The 26,381-nt window shown below is 35.7% G+C and overlaps 1 protein-coding gene across 9 annotated transcripts in view; it reads left to right on the forward strand.

Moving 5' to 3' along the window:
* RALYL (RALY RNA binding protein like) overlaps positions 1 to 26,381 on the forward strand; it is a 718,293-nt gene that overhangs the window by 540,923 nt on the left and 150,989 nt on the right. For all 9 annotated transcript variants that reach the window (XM_019822842.3, XM_011291329.4, XM_019822839.3 and 6 more), the window contains one exon: positions 23,454 to 23,529. In XM_019822842.3, the coding sequence (XP_019678401.1) occupies positions 23,454 to 23,529 (76 nt within the window). The remainder of the gene's footprint in view (positions 1 to 23,453; positions 23,530 to 26,381) is intronic.

A 26,381-nucleotide genomic window follows, 5' to 3' on the forward strand; every position in this document is an offset into this window, starting at 1 on the left:
CATTTTTTTCCCTAACCCTTGGCCACAATGCAATGACGTTTATTAACACAAGTGTTTATTTACACGTGAAAACAGTAGGTCTGATGTAGGAATGTTAAGCTCAGTTTACCTAATTGTCAAATAAAATGTGAGGTTTTTCAGTCATCATGGTAGAGCTTGAATAGTTGTTGGGTGATATGGATATAAAATGAGAAAGACAGGAGAAGAGCAGCTCAGATGAAAAGGGAGAAGATCTAGTTCTAGCCGGCTTTTATTATTTACTCTTTGAAAAATCTCTAGAGTCAAGATGGTCTATTATAATCCTACCCCATGTTCCTACATCTGAAATTCTTTGAGTTACTTAAAAAACAAAGGGAGAAATATATTGTCTCAAAAGTTTTTGAAGCCAGTAGCTACTACAGGAAAAAAAAAGTAGCTTACAGGAAAACATCTCTTTCTTGTGTTAGCATTCTACATGAATGGATCACTTCAAATACATCGTCTTTGCATCTTGACTTCAAACTATGCTAATGTTTAATCCTGTGATCAGAATCTGGAATCTGCTTCTGCTTGAATGCAAATGTTTAATAGTTGATTAATACCACCGAAGTATGTAACCATATTCAAAAATCCCCAAACATTGCTCTTAACACAAGACGTTAGTATTTACCCTATTGATTGTGATTTGACGTAGGTCTTGATCCAAGGCAAAATATCAATAAGCAGGCATTGCCCCCAGTTTTCCTTTCTGTCCTTTACGTCCTTCATCTTCTTTCTACTTTCTTTGGCAATCCTCAGTTGCCCTAACATCTGCTTCTCTGCAATTAACTTGATCATTTTTGTTTTTGCTACTTTCTGAAAAGAGAATTCTCTGTAATGGCAGCAGGGATGCTCTGAGGATTGAACTGCACAATAAGTTAACCTCCCCATTGTCTAATAACTAGTTAAGTGAGGCAGTGAAGTTAAAAAAAACTTATATGCCAAATGTTCAAAGAAATGCAGAATGAAATCTAGACAGAATTCTTCAGTAACTGATAATAGAAATTGTACAAAAGTAAGTATTATTACCTTTTTGCAGTGTTTCTCACCCTAGACATCACCATTGTTTATAGCCTTTTTACTTTTTCATACATGTTGTTTTAATAGTGTCTTAACAGGTCTTGCTGTCTGATGCATGTGCTTATAACAAATGCAGATTTGTGGCCATCTCACATTGCCTTAAATGCAATTCTGCATCCGTTATCCTTCTTCTGAATCATGTGTTAATTTATTTTACACACCATTTTGGAGCACCTACTATGTGCTGACAAACTCTTAGGCACAGTCTCTTAGGCAAACTTAACAGTAAGTATCGTGCTGTATACAGTATGAAACAGGTAAGGCCAAATAGCATAGACAAAGGATCTTTACCAGGAAGTCAGGAGAAAAGTGCCCACAAGAAGTGATAGTTAAATTGAGTTTTGACTTAGGCAAAAATTCACAGGATATAAATTAGAAAAGACAAGGCATTTGGAGACAATCACATAGCATCTACACTATAGTAAAAGCCTTTTTAGTCAACATGCTTAAGATAAGCTGTGGGTTAAACAGTTAAAGAGAAGACTCATTTTTAAATTTTTTTACTGTTTATTTATTTTTGGGAGAGAGCAGGGAGGGGAAGAGAGAGGTGGAAACAGAGAATCCCAAGTAGGCTCTGCACTGTCAGCACAGAGCCCCATATGGGGCTTGAACTCATGAACCATGAGATCACGACCTGTGTCGAAATCAAGAGTCAAATGTTTAACTGACTGAGCCACCCAGGGACCCCCATTTTAAAAATTTGTTTGAGAAGGCTTATTTTTAAAAATACATTATCAATACTATATTAGGTAGAGATCAGGCAACTATAACAAAATGCAGTGGTTTTAACAAGATAGAAATGACTTTCACACATTGAAGTCTGAACACATCTATCCAGGACTGATGTGGTGGCCTTTGTAGGGACAGAGGCACTTTCGTTTTTACTATGACGTTACCCCTAGAATGATGCCCTTGTGCTCACGGTGAAAATGGTCAACCAGCCATTCCAGGCGGGGGGGGGAGGGGGGGGCTGTGATCCACCTGCTTTGATGTCCCCGCTTTCTTTCCTGCACTTACTTTACTCATGTGGAGAGGAGACAAAAAGACCCTAGACATTGTCTTCTTACATATGTGACCTTAGAAAAGTGTTAGTCCTTTTGTGGCCACAGTATTCTTCTTTTTAGCCTATTTTATGTGATTATGATAAGTATGGTAACAGGCACTCTTGACAAAGAGTTTGGTTTCTGATGAGACCAGGTCTTTGGTCTAATACCCCATTAGTAGAATCACTCCATAATGTTCTGATGTATGCATCTTTTTGCCCCCATGTTGAGGCAGTTTTACCCAAGCCTATATCAATAAATACCAACCACTCATGATGGATAACTCATACGTGTTGGTGAGCCCAAGCAGAATCTGGATTTGAATTGTGTATTTGAATAGGTGATTGTTGCCCCTTTCTACTTGACCATCCCACTCTACCTTCTCCCCAGTTTCCTTTCCCCTCTGCGGGTAGTCCCAGCAAAATCAAACAAGCTTAGTGATTAATTAGATATCCAATGGTGAAGCTGAATACCATTCTTCCTTTCATGTCAAAATCCTCATGCTTTATAAGTGATTTTCTGAGGATGGCTCAGTCACTTGAGTGTCAGACTCTTGATATTGGCTCAGGCTATGGTCTCATGGTCATGGGATTGAGCCCTGCATCAGGCTCCACACTGAGCATGGAGTCTGCTTAGGATTCTCATTCTCTCCCTCTCTCTATGCCCCTGCCCCATTTGCACTCTCTTTCTCTTTCTCTCAAAATAAATAAGTAAACATTAAAAAAAATGATTTTCTTAAGATCTCCTGTCCTTGGCCTCAGAGATGTTCTCCGGTTAGGTATATCTGTCCCCCTTTTCAGTGTGATGATGAAAGGAAAGGAAAGTGCACATAATTCACAAGTAATATGAACTCCAGAAGTCAACGCTTCCCATCCCAACAAGTCCTCTTTAGTTGAATGAGGGACAGAGAGATCAGGAGTAACGAAGACAGATGGCACCATCCAGTAAGCATAGAAAGGTGGATGACAATAATGGTAAGAACAAGAAGGAGGAGAAGGACAAGAAGGAGAAGAAGAGGAAGAGAAGGAAGGAGAGGAAGGTTTAAAATAATAATAACCACAACAGCCTATCAGTGATTACATTACATGCCAGGCTCTCTCCAAATGTTTTATATGTATTAATTCATTTAATTACTCCCCAAAGCACTATGAAGTAGTACATTTTTTTTGGTGGATTAGGTTAGGTAATTTTTCCAAGTTTCCAATCTATTGAGTATTAGAGGTAGAATTTGATCCCAGGCACGTAGCTCCAGAACCTGGTGCTAGAGCAGCTATGAATATATTGATGCTTAGGCACCATGGGACATTGAGGTTTAATTGTCAAGATGACATAGGGTAGATGTGCAATTTGAAGGAGCTGTTGGAACATGGCAGAACTACATAAGTATGCTATAAAGTTACCAGAGAAGGGATGGATCAGAATAAAATATTGGTGTGGCCCAACAAATAAAGAAGCAGCCATATCTCCTATGAACAAATGCTGTGTCTCTCAAAACAAGTAACAGTATTTTTTATAGACATATCTGAAAATCATCGTTGACCCCATATCAGTCTTTTCTGTCCCAAGTACACACATGAATAACATGCTGTCAACAGAAGCACCTTCTCAAGGTGTGGAGGACACTGTTGTATGTAGCAAGGACTTTAAATCTTAAATGTCCCTCCTTTATATTTAGTCTATCACTGTGTACACATGTCTAACAAATGCCATAACCATAAATAAACTGGACTTCAATTCAGTCTTGTGACATCAAACTAAAATGTTTAAATATTTTCTTGATAGAATTGGCAAACAATTGTTTCTACTGAATTGGTAGATTTTGCAACATGGTTGAATTAGAGTATGAGTGTATGAGTATTGTGTCTATATAAAATTGCCTCTGTAAGATATGAAAAGTAATCTGTCAGTCTTATGTTGTTTTATAATATTGAACCACAAGTGTTGTAAATATTATTACAAAGGTAATAATAGAACTGTGTGGCCACAGTAGAAATCCAAGAAGATTCTAGTTCTACAATATTGTGACTGAATTTGTAATCCACTTAGTTTAATCATTCTTCACTGCAAATGTTTTATGACTTGACAGCTATTATAAAAAAAAGGTAAAATATAGCATATTGTAAAAAAAAAAAAAAGCCTCTTACTGAATGTTCTTGACATTTGACAATGCCATTAAGCTAAAAGTATTGAAGACAGAGTTTTAAATCATGTGAGCTGTGGTTAAGTTGGGCTTTTCCAAAAAGGTTTACAGAAAATGTGTTATGATTTGTTGCGATAAACAAATAGAGGCAACCTACATTTTTCTGAATTTTTGAGATCAGTAGTATACCCATAAAGAATCAGGAATATACATTATCTGGACTAATATACCATGGATTTTATTACCTCTGAAGCTTCCACAATCTACCCCCCAAAAGACAATAGGAATATTTGAAATATGAAGTTATAAAATGTTTTCAAGTGCCTCTTATTCTTTTCTAATTAGAAAAGAAACAGAGTAAAGCAAAGAAGAGGGATTTTAGGTAAGGAGATACAATTTATTGATAAGCGACTCTCAAAATGAAAGGAAAAGATGAGATCAGTACATACAATTATGGAGACTAATTCAGTAGAATCCTGTAACGCACATAACAGTCCCTCAGTGGCAGTCCCCTACCCTTTCCCATGGAAGCTAAAACATGCTTAAAACATTCTGATGAGAGGGGCGCCTGGGTGGCGCAGTCGGTTAAGCGTCCGACTTCAGCCAGGTCACGATCTCGCAGTCCGTGAGTTCGAGCCCCGCGTCGGGCTCTGGGCTGATGGCTCAGAGCCTGGAGCCTGTTTCCGATTCTGTGTCTCCCTCTCTCTTTGGCCCTCCCCCGTTCATGCTCTGTCTCTCTCTGTCCCCAAAATAAATAAACTTTGAAAAAAAAAAAAAACAACATTCTGATGAGAGTGAAATCCTAGTTACAAACCACACCCATAATTAAGAAATGTTTGCCTTGCTAGCATTAGAATTGTCACTTTCTTAATAAATATTGATGGTGTAATGCCGTTATATTTATGTGTATATTTTAGGAGCTCACTAGTAACACATGTCTAGCCTCCTGACAACTGGACTATTAATATAATAATTTATACAGTGTCACCTGCTAATCCTAGGGCCCCAATCTGAGGAAAGAAGTAGTTGTGCATAATTAATTATATTCATATTTTAATATTCATATTGCTGATGATGCTTTCTTGTGATTTATTATCTAATAAGCTTCACATATGAGGCCAAGACATTTGAATAGATATATTTTAAAAGGCTGTTCTATTTTTTCATTAGCAGAACTAATGGATTTGTAGACGAGCACATTTTCCTTTACATAATGGAAGAATATTTTGATAACTCTGAAATGAAATGAATTGAAATGAATGTGATTTCTAAATGAAATCACAATTATTTTTCTCTTTTTAAAATGTACAAAAATTATTTTTCTTCTTTACCAATTTTTCACTTGATTTAGGGACAATGAGTATGAACTCAAACATTCTATATTTTTTAAGTTTTTATTTAAATTCAGTTAGTTAACATACAGTGTAATATTAATTTCTGGCATACAATATGGTGGTGATTCAACACTTATAAACAACACCCAGTGCTCACCACAAGTGCTGTGCTTAATCTCCATCACCTATGTAACCTATCCCCCACTCACCTCCTTTCTGGTGACCATCGGTTTGTTCACCATAGTTAAGAGACTGCCTTTTGGTTTGCTTCCCTCTCTCACTTTCTTTCTTTTTTTTTTTTTTTCTTTGCTCATTTGTTTTTGAACTCAACAATTCTTATTTGAAATTTCCAGTGATGCTATATCTCATCCCCTTTTAATTAAGCAGTGATGATATATGTCTTGACACACTAACAAGGAGAATTTAAATTAAGGAGGAAAGGGCTTTTATATCCTTTAGGTAGAAATATAGACCTAATCTGTGATTGCTGAATAAGAATAAAATTTGGAAATACTTTTGATAACATAATTCTTGGATGATACACTGGTAATTAAACTCAGATCAGGTGTGGTATAAAATATTACTGGAGCAATGGAGGCCATCACAAAATAAAAGCACATAATCTCTATCCACTAGACATTTCCTTAGGAATTAGCTTCAAGAAGGTAAAACTAGTTCCGATTTCACAGAGAAAATAAAAACAGACACTGATTTATTTAAAAGTACTATTTTCCCTACTGTAACATTTAAGTAAGGAAATTCATTCAGCCTCATGGAAAAAAAAAATCTCCAGTGTGCAGTTTGTGTATCTCTTTTATATTCATACATGGAAATGATTTATACACTAGTCGATATTTAAGCTGGATATGGGGAATTATATTTTAGCAGTGCAAGAGCAATGGATTTGATTAACCAACACTTCCATTTAAAAGACGCTGTGAGTACAGAATTTGTTATCCGAATGTTAGCAAAATTTAAAGAGGATGGGAAGACAACCTGGCTACTTGTCATGTAGTAAGGTTAGCCTGGCTAGTATATATATTTGGCTAGCTAAGACAAATTACACTCATAAAGGGGGAAAAAAAGCTCCATTTTAATAATAATATTCTATCTGAAATTCAACATAAAAGCATCACAAAGTAAATTGTTATTTTCTTTGTTTAATGGATATATATGTGTGTGTACACACATACACACATGCATATATTTAGTTGGAAGTTATTGAACTTTGTAAATTGCAGTCTAGAGAATATTTCTATATAGCAAAGTAAGAAAGCCCATTAATTATGGCCTGCTTTGTTCCATTAGGTATAGACTAATAGATCAGGGAAAAGCAAAACAGAAGAAAGAACAGAGGAAAAAAATTAGAGGTTAATTGCCTTTGTTGGTCTGAGTAGTTCTGACAGCTCTAATCCACTAAAATATGTGTAAAAGTGGATGAATGTATTCTTAAAAAAATGTTTTGAGAAATTTCATTCTCAACGTTGAGGTTTTAATTTGATTTATAATCTGAATAAAAGTTGACTAAATTATATTTATAGAAATGCCAGATTTTATGTGTGTACATTGTTATGCTAAAAGCATTGGATGACTTTCTCACAACTTTCCAATGAAATATGTGCATTCACATGAGAGTTTCTTTATCGAAAGAGCGATACTCACCTAATTAGCATTTTTTTCTTTTCTATTTATTTCTTCACTTTTGATAGGTAAATACAAACTTTAGAGTAATTATATTAGTTATCTATGACTAGATAACAAGTTCCCAAAGCTTCATAGCCTAAAATAACAAACATTTATTATTGTACCCTTTCTGTGGGTCAGGAAATCTTAGCATAGCTTCCCTGGGTGATTCTGGGTTAGAGTCCCACACAAGGCTCTTATCAATTTGCAGTTAGGGCTACAACTGCCTAAAGGTTTGACTGGGTAAGGATACTCTTCCAAGTTCACCAATGTGATTGCTGTCAGGGCTTGGCTCTTCTACTATGTGGCCTCTCCACAGGGTGCCTGATGACATGGCACCCAGGTCCTTCGGAATAAGGAAGAAGTCCCAGAGAAAGGGAGCGTGTACCCGAAGTGGAAGATAGTCTTTTTGTAACCTAATCTAGAAAATGATACACCATTTTCTGCCACGTTCTGTTCTTTAGAAGGGAGTCACACATTCTATTGATTAGAAGCAAGTCCAGCCCACACTCAAGCAGAGGTGTATTACATTCTACTTCTTGAAGGAGAGGGTGTTGTGTTAGTTTTCTATTGCTGTTGTAACAAATTACCATAAACTTAGTGGATTAAAACAATACAAATTTAGTATCTTAGAGTTTTGTAGTTCAGAAGTCCAACATAGGTCTCTCTCAGTAAAAGTAAAGGAGTCAGTTGGGCAGTGTTCCTTTCTGAGGACACTTGGGGAGAATCTGTTCCCTTGTCCTGCCTAGCTTTTAAAGGCTTCCCACATGCCTTTTCCTATGGCTCCCTTCTTCCAACTCTGAGGTCAACACTGGTGAACTGAGTCCTTCTCACATTGTGTCACTCTGACCTTCTCTTCTTCCTACCACTTCCGAATTTAAAGACCACTGTGATTACACTGGGCCCACCTGGATAACCTTGGATAATCTCCCTATTTTAAAATCACTTTATTTTATCTTTGTCATGTAACGTAATATATGCACAGGTTCTGGGAATTAGGCTCTGTGTGTCTTTGGGGGACTATTATTCTGCTTCCTACATGTATGAAGGAATCTGTAGACATATTTTCTAAACTACCTTAGTAATCAATCACTATTAAATAATGCTCCTAGGATCTGCCTTTTCCCCAAATACAACACATTCAAGATCCTATCTCTTCAGAATATTCATCAAAAGCTAATAAGCACTAACCCAAGTGGCAAACTGCCTGCAGTAGTCATTCAATATGCAATGGAGATAAACATCTCTATCTTTCTTTTTCTTAGGCATTTCTGGTTGCCAAGAGCAATAGGATAAATTCTCTACCCTTGAAGCGGGAGAAGGTAATTGGGTAGTTTGAGTAGTTTGAGGAAGGTACCTCTGGAGTCACAAAGAATCTAATTTGAACGTGACTTCTGCCAGAATACTGGCCGCATGGCCTTATGCAAGTTATTCATATCTCTTGCCTAAAGTTTTACTCTCTGTAAAACGGGTAAAGCAGTTTTGATATTGCATAGATATTGTGCAGATTAGCTTATAGTTCAGAAATTTGTACTTCAGGAAAAATCTAGTATATTTTTTTTTTATTTTTTTTTCAAAATTTATTTATTTTTTGGGATAGAGAGAGACAGACCATGAACGGGGCAGGGGCAGAGAGAGGGAGACACAGAATCGGAAACAGGCTCCAGGCTCCGAGCCATCAGCCCAGAGCCCAACGCGGGGCTCGAACTCACGGACCGCGAGATCGTGACCTGGCTGAAGTCGGACGCTTAACCGACTGCGCCACCCAGGCGCCCCAAAAATCTAGTATATTTTAACTAAATGCCACTACATATCTGTGATATTAATATTTTCTTTTAATGCTCATAAATCACCAATAAGCAATAGGTCTCTAAAATTATATTCTAGACGCTCCACAAGTGATTTGTACCTCTGAGCCCCTGAGCCAGGTGTCTAACTCAGACATCAAGAATTTCTTTTGAGATAAAAATCAAGGGGCACCTGGGTGGCTTTGTCAGGTATCTTTCTCTTGACTTTGGCTTAGGTCATGATCTCATGGTTCAGGGACTAGAGTGTTGCTTAGGGCTCTGCCCTGAGTGTGGAGACTACTTAAGATTCTCTCTCTCTCTCTCTCTCTCTCTCTCTCTCTCTCTCTCTTTCACTCTCTTTCCTTCTGCCCCACTCCTCCACTCATGTTGTCTCTCTCTCTGTCTCTAAAATAAAAAAAACAAAAAGGAAAGAAATCTTGCTATTTGTTAATAACATGGATGGAACTTGAGGCCATTATACTTAGTGAAATAAGTCAGACAGAAAATGACAAATACTATATGATACCACATATATGTAGGATCTAAAAACACAAACAAACAACCAAACAAAAAACACAACTCAACAACCAAGCTCATAGATACAGAAAACAGATTGATGGTTGGTTGCCAGAAGCAGGATGGCATACAGGGTGAGTGAATTGAACCAAAGTGGTCAAAGGTACAAACTTCTAATTATAAAATAAATAAGTCATGAAGATGTAAATGTACAGCTTGACAATTAGAAATAATAGTACTGTATTTTATATTTAAAAGTTGCTAAGAGAATAAATCTTAGAAATTCTCATCTCAAGAAAATAATTATAAAAATGTGTGGTGACAGATGTTAACTAGACCTATTGTCATGATCATTTTATAATATATGCATATATTAAATCAACATGGTGTACATCTGTAACTAATATAATGCTATATGTTACTTATATCTCAATAAAAATAAATAAAAATTTCAGAAAGAAACTACTTTCAAAAATTTTGAAACTTCTTTCAAAATTCTTTTTGAAAGTCACATTGTACTGGCTTCCCACCTTATGGGCAATTTCTAGCCATAATAATTATTCCAAAAGCCTTTTAATAACAATGATTAATTACTTTTTCATAAATTTTAATAGGCCATAAGCTAATTTACTGGTGTCTTTAAATGTTTATTTTAGAATTAAAACCCTTATTGTTGACTGTTAAATGAAACCTATAAATTGATGACATTATTTGTGAATGGTATTGTAAATGTAAATTTAAAAATTCAACATTGAAAATAAAATTATGTGATTTTTTCAGTAATAATATGAAACAAATTTGAGTAGAACACAACATGGTAGGAAAAATAACGTTCTTAGTCAATTATGAAAGCTGTGGAGCAGAAATGTACTTGGAATTGGTTATTGTATATAAATAATTCATAATTGCGTCAAACAAACTATGATATTCTACTGGTTTATACAGACTGACCTGTAAGTGTCACATTTTATAAATATTTTTCTGTTTATACAGTCAGAACTACAAAAATGTTGGTGATAAATCTTATTTTGAACTAAGAATATTGGCATATTATTACAAAATCTCTATCTGCTACCTCTCATTGATTGAATTTCAGATGTTTGAGCCTTTGAGGAACTACTTCGTAAATACTCTAAATTTTCTTACATTGTTTTCAAAATTAGTTGGAAATCTCTAATCAAAATGTTCAGCAAGATTCAAATTTGGAAGTTAATAAAGAATTCTGATTATTAAAAGCAAATCTCATAAATGAAGGGACAAATTAATTCTTACAGAAACAATGAATGGTGTAAATAAATTACAGTGACAGCTCTAGAGATATATAAGATTTAATTTTAATTTTTCTGTTAAAATTCTTTGAAACATCACAACTTGAGGGAAAAGTCTTTTTACATTTTATGAAGTCCTATTTATAATTAGGTAGTTTTATTTTATACGAAAATGAAATGACATTGAGAATACCCATGGTTGTATGGCATCTACCTTTGCTGAGACATTCAAAAGAATATTAAGACATTTCTGACAATTTTTATTTTATAAAAATGTGTCAAGAAAAGTCATCTGTAAATGGAAGTAAAAAAAGACAGTACCTATGAAAATATTTGGGCTCATAAAGTTACTCATATCAGCATAAAAATAGAATTAAGAATATTTTCCACTTATCTTCCTGAGCACCTATAGAAGCATTTTCTCAATTAAAATTATTATATTTACAAAGTGGAATAATTTGAATAAACTTAATGATAAAATGCACCTTTGAAGAAGACTTGTGAAATTTTATGAAAAATTTAAAATAAGATGATTGAAAATAAATTTTACAGAAAAATATGACACAGTATAAACTGATCAAAGCACCATGAAAAATTATTCAGTTTATATTATGTTTAATATTCAGATAGTGAACCTAAGTTTGTTTTAATTTTGCTTTATTTAAAAAAATCAAGCACTGGGTGTTGTATGTAAGTGATGAATCATGGGAATCTACCCCCGAAACCAAGATCACACTGTATAAACTATTCGTTAGCTAACTTGATAATAAATTATGTTAAAAACATTTTTTAAGTAATAGAAGATCAAGGATTTAAAAAAATATTTTTGATTACCTCTCATTATAGAACCAGTGATATAATAAATCAGTTTGTTGATCAATAAGTAAATTTTCAAAATAATATAATTTTAATAATTTTAATGCCCTATTGACACCCAAAAGTGACTCATTTAGATACTAACCTGTATGGTCACCATAACTATAACCTTATTTTTGATTCCAATTTCTACTTTTGACAGCCATGTTGAGTCATGAAAGTTCAGATAAAACATTCACTAATTCATTAAGTCAGCAGTCGCTTATTAGGTCAATCTATTAGCCAAATAGTCTAGGTGCTTTGAATATATTTGTGAACAAAACAAAGATCCCTGGCTTCATGGAGTCATCATTTTAGCATGGGGAGAAGGGCATCATCTAGCAATAAACAACGGCATAATACATAAATAGATTTATCACAAATTAGTAAGTGATAAATCCTTTGGAAAACAAAAATTCAAGCAAAGTAACAGGAATTGTGAATGTGAGAAGTGTTAAGGAAATGAAATGCTGCACATTAAATAGGTGAGAAGGTGACATTTGAGCAAAGATTTGATGGGATTAGGGGAATTAGCCATGGAATTATCTAGGGAGAAAGGAGGCCACAAAAGGCAGAGGCACACAACTGAAATGCCTGAGAAACAGGAGACCAGGATGGTGGGAGGGGAAGAATGTGAGGGAATGTAGTAGAATATGAGGTGTGAAGGGCAAGAGAGGGAATGTGGCTGGAAAGGATATGATAGAGGCAGAGGGCACCTGGGTGGTTCAGTTGGTTAAGCAAGCAACCAACTGTTGATTTCAAAGGAGGTTATTATCTCATGGTTTGTGAGGTTGGGCTCTGCACTGACGGGATGCTTTGTCTCCCTCTTCTTCTGCCCCTCCCCTGCTTGCACTGTGTCTCAAAAATAAATAAACATTTTTTAAAAATCCTCTATTTTTGCATTGCAATATCTAAAAGAATTTTGATCTGATTAAATTTTGCACATTCTTGTCTTTATTTTAGTTTGGCTTTGTTATTAAATATCAGGTAATCTCTCTCCTGCTTTTGGTAAAGGAGGTTAGGTCCTTTGTATTTCCTTGATTTCTGGCTCTTCCAGGCTTCAGTTTTCAGGGAAGGAGTTCTGAAGTTTGACTTTCTCATGGGATGTTAGCAATAAGATTTAACTTAATTGTTTTCTACTTTATATGTGCTCCTGAAGACTTTGTGAAAAATTTATCTCTTTAATAAATGAAATTATGAAATATTTTAGTAATTTGCCAACGAATTTTATAAGGATTGCCAAAAGTGATAGCCTTGTTTTTAATGGAAAAGTCAAACTTCATCTATAAAACATGATGCATATTTTGAGTGGGAACCTGAACTCAGAATCTGGGCACCACTATCTATTAGCTATGCTGTCTTGTGCAAAGAACTTACAGTTTCTCAACTTCAATTTGTATAAATGGGAATCCGCAATAAGACCCACATCACAAGTTTATTGTGAAAAAATTTTAAGGTATGTGAAAATGTGATCAAATGTTAAATGATATACAAATGCTGGGAACTATTATCATCATCAGAAATGACACTGAGATACCATTCGTCCATTCTAAGCCTTTAGAAAAGCATTTTTCAAGCTTCTTCCCTAAATGCTTAATTTTTTTTCTTTTTTTAAAGTTTTTTTTTTTTTTTTTAACGTTTATTCACTTTTGAGAGTCAGAGAGAGACAGAGCACAAGCGGGGGTGGGGCAGAGAGAGAAGGAGACACAGAATCTGAAGCAGGCTCCAGGCCAGCTCAGCTGCCAGCACAGAGTCCAACGCGGGGCTTGAACTCACGAATCGTGAGATCATGACCTGAGCTGAAGTCGGACACTTAACCCGCTGAGCCACCCAGACACCCCAATACTTAATTTTTTTCCGCTCACAATTTTTTAAATTTAATTTCAGCGTAGTTAACCTACAATGTTATATTAATTTCAGGTGTACAATATAACGATTCCATCAGGATAAGTGTACTCTTAATCCCCTTCACTTATTTCAACCAATTCCCCACCTACCTCCCCTCTGGCGACCATCAGATTCTTCTCTATAGTTAAGAATCTGTTTTTTGATTTGTCTCTTATTTTTCATTTGTTTTGTTTCTTAAATTCCATATATGAATGAAATCATATGGTATTGGTCTTTCTCTAACTGGCTTGTTTCACTTAGCGTTATACTCTCTAGATCCATCCATGTTATTGCAAATGGCAAGATTTCATTCTTTTTTATAGCTGAGTGATACTCCATTGCATCTATACACCACCTCTTCTTTATCCACTCATCTGCCAGTGAGCACTTGGGCTGCTTCCCCAATTTAGTTATTGTAAATAATGCTGCAGTAAACACGGGGGTGCATATATCCTTTCGAATTGGTGTTTTTGTGTTCTTTAGCTAAATATCCAGCAGTAGAATTACTGGATCGTAAGGTAGTTTTATTTTTAATTTTTTGAGAAACCCCCATACTTTCTTCCACGGTGACTGTACCAGTTTGCATTCCCACCGACAGTGTACAGGGGTTCCTGTTTTCCCCATCCTCACCAACACTTGTTGTTTATTGTGTTTTTGATTTTAACCATTCTGACAGGTGTGAGGTAATATCTCATTTTGATTTGCATTTCCTGATGATGAGTGATGCTGTCTGCTCCAAATTCTTAATACCTTCTTTTCAAAACAGTTTTAAAAAAAAGTAAAGCCCTCAATAATTAAAGGAAGGGATTTAAGCTAAATATGTTATATTCCATTGCTTCTCAAACTTGAATGTGCATAGCAGTTACCTGGCTGTCTTGTTAAAATGCAGTCTGGTTCGTAAGGTCTGAGGTAGAACCTGGATTCTGCAATTCAAACAGGTTCCTACAGGATACAGATGCTGTCTGTTTGCCAACCACACTTGGAGTATCAGAGTTGTATACTAATCTCAACATAAAATGCATTTAGCTACCTAACATTTGCTTTGGTGTTTCATTATATTTATGAATCACAAAATACTCTAAACACAGTAGCTTTGGTGTTTTAAACACTGAATTCAAGGTCAACACAAAAAAGGACCTGAGAAAATAATTTATCTATACATATATGAAAAGAGAAAGATTACAAAAGGAAGCGAGCAGAGAGAAGCAATACCCAAATCTTCGGATATGCTGTACTTCACTGATGGAAACCTGAGTGTTCTCAAGGAAACTGTTAATCCAGATCCTGTGGTTGAATTTTACTTTCCTTAAGGAACTTTCTATCCTCAAGTATGAAACTAAATAAACTCTTGGGATACAAAGAAATTAATACTGCTAAGTCCATGAACTGATAATGAACATGTGGTTAAGATTATTTTTTTTACCAGGTATTTGTAGTTCTTATTATCACAACAGTTGTCTCTACTATTAATGCCAATAGGTCATTAAGTGTATTTGTAAAATTGTTATGCAAGGTCCTAAACAAATTCATGGTGCTGCTGGTGAACATTGTCCACATTCTAGATTTGATTCATTTGGTTTCTGGAGACTTTGTCTCTTAATAAAACATGTATAGTCCTTCATTTTTACCTTTGGAAAGATTTTTAGAGATATTCATAGAATATAGAAAAATTTTCCTCAAAAAATTTACTCAAGGTAATATAAGAGATAAAGTGATAGAGACAAAATGATGCAAGTTAAAAGTTTTAAGAATTAAGTAAATTCAAATTTGATTTAAAAAATTGCTTCATACCTATGTGAAAATGTGCTTGTATTCTCTGCTAAACAACATTAAACTAGACATTGATTAAACATGCACCAATGCCACAAAGTTTCCTCAGATTTCATGGCCACTTACACTTCAGGAAAATCAAAAGTATTTTAACGGGTAGCCAGTGGGAGTTTGGATGAGAAAAGCAAAATAAAACAAACAAAAGAACAGAAACAGGTCTCTACAGCTTAATGAATGGAACTGAGGCTTTCATAAGAGTTTGCTGATTGATGTGGGTCAGCGAAACAGCTAACATTATAACCGGTGTCTTTGAAGGAAACCACCTTATGCACCAAGAATGGATCCTTAAGAGCACTCTCAGCCATAGAAGGTGGGGCACCATGTTCCCAAAGCACACAGTATTCTTCTTTATTGTGGTGTTTATCGTATTTGCTGTAGTTAGCTGCTGGCTTGTCTCTCTCTGTGATATTCTAGAGAACACGGCGTTCATACACATGTACCCCATATTTGGCGCATCCTGCAGGTTTGATGACTATTTGATCAATGAAAATGAATGATTTGTGGCATTTTCATTTTCTTCTTAATATAACCATTGAACACAATAGACAGTAAGTAAAAAAAGGCATCAACTATACATGCCCACTTCTTTCACTTCAGTTTTCATTGAGGAAAACACAGTTTGAATCTGCCTAAGTCACATATGGTGATCAGACTTACCAAGCAATTAGTAATAAGTCCAAGTTTCCACTTGTATTTGTCCTTGCAGGCAGAGCCTGGGAGCATAGAGTATTTTCTGGTAACAAATGGGAATCTGGCCAACCAGCAATCTGCGCATTAGTATTCTAATAACCAGAGGCCAGCGTGCCATAGTGCTGCATCAGAACTAATTTATGAAACCAGGTCCAAAGGCTCATTAAAATGGTCACAATTCAGTGACTACCCAGTAAAATTAGACTTCAGTTTCATTCCCACAACAGTGTATATTTTAACATACTATTAAGGACATTTTTCAAGTGTTAAAACTAGCTTTGATTCCGTGAAGGGGAAGAAAAAAAACAAACAAGATTAGAAACCCAGGTATTTTTGACCCTATTGGCTCCACTTTCAGCTTTCAGCTTAAAATGCTTCAAATGTCCATGTTTTAGAGCACAAGGTAGGCTGTACTTGCATTTGCAAGTCTGGCGCATTTTTTTTTCCTTAGAGTAAAAACACTTCCAGGCAGTTCCATCAAACCACAGGGTTGTGAACCTACCTGGCCAAGAAATCTCAAGCAATCAATTGGGTGGATCATGGTTCCCCCATTGCTCCCTACAGCATTCTTTTAATCATACATCCTGCACCATGATGCCAAAACTCCTGGGGACTCAGAGAATATTACTTTATATGCTACTTTCCACAGCCAAACCAGCATTAAGTGGCATAGAAAATGTGACATCCAAAATCCGGTTAAGAGCAATGTGATAGTGGGAAAGTGCTAGACTGTGGGTTTGGTGCAGCTCTGGCTCAAGGCTGCCGCTGACTCTCAGACAGTCATCTCTCTCAGGACAGGGGCAAGGTATCAGTCGGTGCCTGGCACATGGGCCATGCTCAATAAGAGAGACAGTTGTAGTGAACTGAGCTAACGATATTATTACGAATGCCATTTAATTTCTCGGTACCTCAAACATCTATGTACATGATGTGGGAATAACGACTCCTGCTCTACTTATTTCACAGGATTTTTTTGAGGATCTAAACTAATAAATGCAAAAACACTCGTAAATGATAGGGTGCTTATACTAGGGTAATGTATGGTTTCATGCATTCACTTGTCAAACATAACAGACTATTTTCTTTATCTCCTGAATTTTTATTCAATGGAATAGTAATGAATCCCTAAATCTTTTAAATGTGAACAATAAAAGGTTCTGAACGAGTTTTCCGAGCAGTCTATATGCCATGGCTGAATTATTTAAACTTTTATTTAAACTGGGAAAGAAAACAAAACAAAAAATCTCAAGATTATATTACTTATAGGTAATTCTTTTAGAAAAAATATTTCTTTTATTTTTTTCCATCTAAAAAATGATATTGATGATGTATATACCTTTATTATACTATGAGTTATACATCACTTTCATTTTTTAATGGCTTTTTTTGAGAGAGAGACAGAGCATGAGTGGGGGAGGACCAGAGAGAGAGGGAGACACAGAATCAAAAGCAGGCTCTAGGCTCTGAGCTGTCAGCACAGAGCCCAACATGGGGCTCAAACTCATGAACTGTGAGATCATGAACTGAGCCAAAGTCAGGCACTCACCCAGGTGCCCCAGGAATATAAGTCAGGCATCACTTTAATGTCAATGTTAAATTCCTCTAGAAATGGCAGATGCCAACAGGGATCACTAGTGGTAGAGGTAAGTAGCAAGGGCCTATTTATTGTAGTAGTGTAAATAATATGCAGTTGAAAAGATTAAAATAAATTTTCACCTGAGGATATTCCAAATTGAAACGTGGCAAAAAAATAAATGTAAAATGTTTTCTAAATATTTCAGTGTATTTCATAAACCTGTGTTCTGGGAGGACACCGTTTTGCTGAATGTTTACATGTGTGTCATCCAAAATATACTCTGTGTTTATACACACACACACACACACACACACACACACACTTGAGTTAAACATAACTGAATATTTCTTTTTTTTCCAGAATCTTATCCTTTCATATGCATTACAAATATCCAAGAGAGAGATAAATTATAGCATTTTTACAAAACTTATGTTACCATGATTTATTTGTTTGGCAATATACCTGTTAACATCTTCCAAAACATAGTTCAAATAAATGTCACTTTAGGAAATGTGCTGACAGTGTGTTTGGCTAGACACACTACAACCTGTGCAAGGATATACCTTCAGGTCTGTATGAATTTAATCAACCAGTAGACAGACCCACTGAACACCTGTTGGATAAATAACACCATGCAGGATAAAAGTCCAAAGTCAAAGGGAAGCACTCAGTAGTCTGTGCCATTGGAGCAACGTAATAACATAAAATGGGGATCGCAGTGTTTGGGTGTTGAAGTAGAGGTATCTTCCCAAGAGTCATAAAGCATGAAGTAATAGAATGCTGTTACCATCATCTTTTGTCGCACACTAACAAAAATCGGTCAAAGAAATGCATTTACATGTTTTGAGTATCATTTCTGAGAATGACACTTTGGAATAGTACCTGTCTCCATTTGCCTCATCTCATTTACCCCAAACCAGAATAGGTTCATCTCATTGACTTTTTCCAGTTCTCTAACTTTATAGTTGTTTCTGTCATGGTATGTTGACATCACTTATTTAGCTTCAATATAAAGAAGCAAGGAAAACTGATTAAATTGTTTAGAACATTTAATATGTTTTTAATAGTTTACTGTGAAAAGATATAGTTATTAGCCCAACAGGATATTTTTCAGTTTGTTTGATTCTGAGGTTAATTCTAGAAGAATAATTTTAGAGTAAGTTTTTATTTTTTCCACCTATTTTTTTCATGCTAACTTGAAATATTGAAACTTCAAAATAAATATGGGGTCTGTTCTTAGTTGGTCCTTACGGAGGCTTATAATGTCATAGGACAAAATGCAGATACCCATCTTCCCTCCTTGTGGAGGTCTCCTGTCTCCAGTCATCTCCTAACCATGGGTAAGGCTTTCACTCCCTTCTGCTTCATCCCTATGCCTGGAAACGGTTTGGGGGAGTTCTTCCACACAGTATGATGTATATTGCACCCAAACATAAACACTTCAAGAGACCTCCTTTTAATGGTGCTTACCTAATTTTACTGACTCTCTCTACAAGAATATAATTCTAATACTCAGATAATAGAATCCACCTTCTTGATACAGAGGTACCTTTATAGATACTTCTGTAAAACCAGTAGGAATTTAACTAGGATATTTTGGATGATCTCAAAAAAAATTTGTTGAGAATGATTAAACCCATATCCCTTCTTGAAGACAATATGGGATTTCTAAATATTAGTATTTGGTATGACTCTTTCTAAATTTGGGAATTTATGAAATAACACTTTATTTTCTGTACCTCAGTATTTTACTCCAAAGCCCCTATTTTTATAAGAATGGCAGAAAATTGAATCTCGGTCATTTTTCCTCTAGTCCTACCTATGGGAAACTTAGACAATGTGTGACAATTAGAGAAGAAAACCTCAGAATGTCTCTCCATCGTTGACCACAGATTTTACTGTTACGGTGTCATTTGCCTTATTTACATGGTCCCTTCAAGGCCAACAGCTCTTGAGTCATGAGTACCTGAGCCTTGGCTTCCAAATAAGCCATGTTGGCCTGAAGACACAATTAAATCTTGTATTTAAAAGTTGAGTACAACGGAAATGCTCATTCATCCAGAGCTTTGCCGAATTTTCTATTTGGTGGTTTGACTCATATAAATGAGTCTTTATATATTCCAGAAACAAATACTTTGTCAAGGATTTCTTCATCTAGTTTGTGGCCTTTCTTTGCATTGTCTTTTTGTGCCTTTTACTGAGCAGAAGTTCTTTTTATTTTACTGTAATGTAGTAGAGTTTATCAATCTTGTATTTTAAGGCTAGTGCTTTTTATGTCTGGTTTAGGATTATCCTTTCATACTCTGATCTCATAAGGATATTTTACTGTATTTCTTCTTAAAAGTTATATATTTTGGAGGGGGGAAGGGCGCCTGGGTGGCTCAGTCGGTTAGGCTTCCAACTTCAGCCCAGGTCATGATCTCACTGCTCATGAATTCGAGCCCCACATTGGGCTCTGTGCTAACAGCTCAGAGCCTGGAACCTGCTTCAGATTCTGTCTCCATCTCTCTGCCCCTCCCCTGCTGATGCGCGCCCTCTCTCTCTCTCTCTCTCTCTCAGATACGAAAAATAAAACTTAAAAAAAAATTAGTAAAAAAAGTTATATATTTTTGCCTGTCACATTTAGGGTTTTAATCTGATAGTAATTAATTATTTTTCCGTACAGTGTAAGGTAGAGGTTCAAGTTCATATTTATCCTCGCAGTAATGTAATCAGTTGTTACAGCCTCAGAAGCCTATCTTTAATCCCGGATCAGCTATGTTATTTCTGTCATAATTCAGACATTCATATATGCGTGTTTCAGTTTGGGAGTTTTCTACTCTGTTGCAATGTTTCATTTTCTATCTTTGTACAAATACTATAGTCTTAATTACTGTAGCTTAAAATAAGTCTGCATAAGGCAAGTTTGCCACCTTTGGGTTTTTTTCCAAGTGGTTATTTTGACCTTTTACTCTGTCATGTAAATCTCAGAATTAACTTACCAACTCCACACAGATATAAAAAGAATGTTTGGTGATATTATTGACATTATATGGAATCAATAAATCAACTTCAGGAGAATTGAAATGTTTGTTAAATATCAAGTTTTCTAATTTCTCTATTTATGTGAGGCAACCATAAAATCTTCCAATATAGTTATATAATTTTCCTTATAAACAACTTTAAAATTTTATAATGCATTTATCCCTAGGTACTTTACTTTTATACTATGTAAATGACATCTTTTAGAATTATATTTTTAAAACATGTATTGCTGTGTAGAGATATGAATTTATTAATTGTAATAGTCAATGGATATTTTGGAGTTTTTATGTGGACCCAGTTATTATCAACAGTTATGACAGTTTAATTTCTTCCTTCCCATTTCTGGTACTGTTTTCCTGTCTTACTTCATGCACTATGAAATCCAGAATTGGTACTAGTGAATACCCTTCTAAATTTCTTGACATGAGGGGCACCTGGCTGACCCAGTTGGAAGAGCATGCGACTCTAGATCTCAGGGTCATAAGTTTGAGCCCCATGTTGGGTGTAGACATAATATAAAAATTAGCTAATTAAGTACTCAAATACCTTGATGTTAAAGAAAATGTAGCCAATATTTCACTATTAACTATGACATTTACTAGAGAATTTTTTTTGTAGATATTCCTTATTAGGAAGAAGGATGAAGTTTCCTTTTCTTCTTAGTTAAAGATTTTAACCCATATGGGTATTGAATTCAGTAATTATATGGTTCATACCCTTTAATGTGGGCACTGTCCCCTGTCCCCTCTAATTCACAAGGACATAAAAGCTAAAGCTCAAGTTCTGGTTTCAGTAAGTGTCTTCAAGGACTAAGCCAGAGCCAGTCTTCCAATTCCATCTGAGTTCCTTTCCTGCTTTGACTCAGACACAGGCTTCTATGAACTCCTTACTTTTTTACTAGCTCAGTGTTGTACTTTTTAAAAAAGTTTTTTTTAACATTTATTCATTTTTGAGAGACAGAGACAAAGGATGAGCAGGGGAGGGGCAGAGAGAAAGGGAGACACAGAATCTGAAGCAGGCTCCAGTCTCCGAGCTGTCAGCACAGAGCCTGAGGTGGTGTTCAAACTCGCGAATGGTGAAATCATGACCTGAGCCGAAGTCAGATGCTTAACCGACTGAGCCAACCAGGCGCCCCTCAATGTTGTATTTTTAAAAAAAGAGATATATTATACAGTTGACTCTTGAACAACATGGGAGTAGGGGTACTGAGCCCCTGTGCAGTCAAAAATTTACACATAATGTTTGACTCCCCCCAGAACTCAACTACTAATAGTCTACTGTTGACTGGAAACCTTACCAATAACATAAACAATAAATACATATATTGTATGTTTCATGTATTCTTACAATAGAAGTAAGCTAGAGAAAAGAGAATTTTAAGAAAATCATAAGGAAGAGAAAATACATTTACAGTACTGTACTATATTTATTGAAAAAAATCTGCATATAAATGGACCTGTGCAGTTCACACCAGTGTTGTTGAAAGGTCAGCTGTATTTTATCTAGAAATTTTGGTTGTTTTCACTGCTGGGTCACTCATTCCTCCCTAATCCAGTGTACTTAGTCCACTGTACAAGAAAGAGAAGTATTCTCCTTCTTTTCTATCAAAATAATGTCAAAAAAACCAAACATTATTTTGATATATTTGATATAGATTTTCCTTGTTATCATGATTTAGAAATTTTAACTTTATTAAATCTTGGTTTTTATGTGATTTTCCAAACCTTTGTCACCCAACTTTCCAATCCCTTAACTGTTTCACACATTTCTTTAAGACAGAGGTTGGGCAGTTGTATGCAAATACTCTTCTGTCAGGTACTTAAGCATCTTATTGCCTTATCCCAGAGATTTTATCATGATTTTAGTTCACAAAGGCAAAAGTTGTACTCTCTTCTTCTGACTACCCAGGAACTCTATAACTGCACATTCTAGTTTATGAGTGTGTGTGTTGTATTGTTCCTTCAGTAAGCCTGGTATCCTCTAGAGTTCCACTCTTCTACACGCCTTTTCTACATAGATGAAAGATATTATCATTTAAATTAATTCCTCTTAAGAACAAAGCTCTGATCCATGCAAATGTGTATGCAAACTGAGACATTTCTGGCAAAAACCCAGTTGAGAAGGATATCTGGGGGGCACCTGGGTGGCTCAGTCCATTAAGCGTCCAACGCTTGATTTCAGCTCAGGCTGTGATCTCTCAGTTCATGGGGTCGAGCCCCACGTCGGGGTCCATGCTGACAGCATGAAACCTGCTTGGGATTCTCTCTTCTCTCTCTCTCTCTCTCTCTCTCTCTCTCTCTCTCTCTCAAAATAGATAAACATTCAAAAAAAGAAGGATATCTCATTCTTTCTTCATTTTACTAAGCATTCCTGATTTCTCTACCTCATTCAACATTGTCTTTTTCCATAGTACTTATTGCTTTCTAATATGTTATGAATTTTTCTGTTTGTTTTCATTGCTGTTGTTGTTGTTGTTTGCCATCTATTTCTCCCCCCAGTAGAAGGTTAGTTTTACAAAGGCATAAATCTAAACTGTTTGGTACATGACATATCTCAAACAGTGCCTGGCCTAAAGTAGATGCTCAGCAAATATTTGTTGAATAAATGAATAGCATATAACATTTGTATAGGCAAATGGCGAAAGGAAAAAAAATCTCATCATTTATTTTTCTCAAGTGGATTAATTTTTCCTAATCAGTGCTATATTATTTTTTGCTTTTAGATATCAACATGGCAGGAGAACCCAAACCATACAGACCAAAACCTGGAAACAAGAGGCCCCTTTCTGCACTTTATAGGTAAGTAAGCAATTTTATGATATATAGTAGTGGAAACTTCTTGCAACTTTAAAAAGCAACATAACCTTATAAGGAATCAAATGTTTTAAAGAACAATCCTTCCTGGCATAAAGTACAACAAAATGCTGACAATCAACATATAGATATGTTACCCAGGATTGGCAAGGATCTGTACACCTAACCTTCCCATCTCCACTAAAACAACCCCTCTACAAGATATTCCTCAAATAAAATCTAATAAAAATCTTTCATGACTTTACCTGCCAACGTGCTGGAAAGGACAATACCTTGTGACTACTGCATGCCATGTACTGTAGGTATTTTTCATGGAGTTTGATTTAATTTAATTTTCATAACCACCTTGCATTGTAGATACTTCTGCTCTATCTTACAGATCAAGACCCTGATACACATTTTCTTGGGGAATTTCCCTAAGTCCCACAACTTGTAAGAATGATGGCACCAATATTCAGACTCATGCTGTCTGATGCCATACCTTGAGTTCTTTCCGCCTGATCATTTAGCCTCTTTTGTCACAAAGTATATGCTCATTTCACCCCTATTTCTCTAAAACAACAAATGTAGTCCTTCCCTTCTCCAAAGAGACCTACCTAATACCTTTAACCTTTCCTAATATACTTGGATCTGAGTCAATTTAACATTCCAGTCTTTCCCCTCTCGTTGCCCCAGTTTATCAGTGTCCACATTTATAATCTCAATGCTCGATAGATAAAATTAAACTGTATTTAGCCTCTCTATTGTTCTGTATAAACGTCTATCATGTTAAGTAAAATTCAGTTCATTTGGATAAGAGGACAAGAGTAAGCTCACAGAACTTTTAGTTCTTTAAAAATAGCCACTTTTGGGGGGTGCCTGGGTGGCTCAGTTGGTTGAACTTCTGACTTTGGCCTGGGTCATGATCTCAGGGTTCACAAGTTTGAGCCCTGCGTCAGGCTCTGTGCTGACAGCTCAGAGCCTGAGGCCTGTGTCTCCCTCTCTCTCTACCCCTCCCCAGCTCACTCTCTGTCTCTCTTTCTGTCAAAAATAAGTAAAAACGGGAATCTACGTGGCTCAGTCGGTTATGTGTCTGACTTCAACTCAGATCATAATCTCACAGTCTATGGGTTTGAGTCCAGCGTCAGACTCAGTGCTGACAACTCAGAGCCTGGAACCTGCTTCAGATTCTATGTCTCCCTCTCTCTCTGCTCTCCCCCACTCACCCTCTGTGTTTGTGTCTCTCTCTCAAAAATAAATAAACATTTAAAAATTTTAAGTAAATACATACATAAATAAAAACATTAAAAAAATTTTTTTAATAGCGACTTTTGAAAACAAAAATGTTCTGTTGCTAAGCCATATGTCCCACTTCATGAACTTTTGCCACTGGTTTTTGTACTGTTAAGTGCCAATTTTGCATCTGTCTGTTAAATCCCCTTTTGTTAGACTTGGCCAATTGTTCCAAGCTATTGAGATCTCCTGTCATCCAATTTATTTGGTCGTCTCCCAGATATGTGTCTTCATTCCATCAGTATCCACATCCAAAGAACTAATGTAAGTGTTGAGCAAGGCCCCCTTTTTTAACCTGATATTATTTGGATAAAGGAGAACTGAGTTCTACTTGTCAAAATTGATTATATTCTAATATAGTACAGTAAGAAGAGTACTCAAAAGATAGCTTGGAGCTGGTTTTTTTCATCTTTGTTCCCTGAGAACTAGCATATCTCCTTCTTTCAGCCACTCACAGCCTCATTTCCCAAGCTGTAAAATAAAAAAGATCAGAATTAAATGAGTGCCAAGGTCCTATCCATGCTAATGCCCCAGGGCTCTCTAATGCATGACCATTAGAAATCATAAAATAGATATTGAAAATATGTCTTAATTGCTCATATTATTTTAGCTATGTGAGTTTACTTCATTTTAATTTAAAAATTTATATAAAAATGGAAAAGTACAGGCCTTAACAAATTTGATAAATGATCATAAGACAATATTGGTATTAAAGGTCCAAAATGAAGTCACCAGCCAAAGTGAAGTGATACTTTCTCTACCTTGTTTAAGGTAGAGGATACCTTTACAAAAAACTGAAAAAATGCAAGTTCTTTTGTGATCAGATTCATTTTTAAATGTATGTATAGAACTGCCTCTAATGTAGAACATTTCAAAAGCCGTATTTTTAATAATTAACAAAACAAACTGTCAGTGGCTTTTTAAATTTTTTCTCATCAAAGAGTTACCACTGTGCAGTGATGTTGATTTTCTGATTTTCCCTGTTCTTGGACTGTTTTGATTTTCTTAGGAGAATAGAAGCTTGTGACAAGAAACAGATGTCTTTTTAACTATTATTTCTCTATTACTAAATTACGTTGAATTGTGAACTCAAAAGAATCAAAAGCAGGAGTTCATTTAATCTGATATATTGTATACAAATTACATCGGTGGAGAAATGCTTATTTATCCTGTTTTCATCTGTTTACTCAAATGAAGGCTGGGTTGTACTGAAATTACAAAGAGGTAACAAAGGGAACAAAAGAGAGTGGAATGCACGTCTAAGAACACCCTTTTATACACACTTTCTCATTCTTACATAAGCTTAATAATAGTAATAACTCCTTTTTATGTAGACACACTGTATTTTCAGAGTCACTATTTATCTGTTCACCACAAAAGTCCACAAGGTTTGTATTATGAGCCTTGTATTATAAGTGAAAAAACTAAGTTTCCAAAACAATAAAGGACTCGCCCGAACTAAGATGACAAGATTAGGAACTGAACACTGGTTTTCAGCCTTCAATTCTAGTGATCTTGCCGCTAGATCACTGCTCCGCATATTTACTCACCTGCCCCTATCTAAG

Source organism: Felis catus, chromosome F2 (assembly GCF_018350175.1).
Source record: "Felis catus isolate Fca126 chromosome F2, F.catus_Fca126_mat1.0, whole genome shotgun sequence".
Classification (NCBI taxonomy): Eukaryota; Metazoa; Chordata; class Mammalia; order Carnivora; family Felidae; genus Felis; species Felis catus.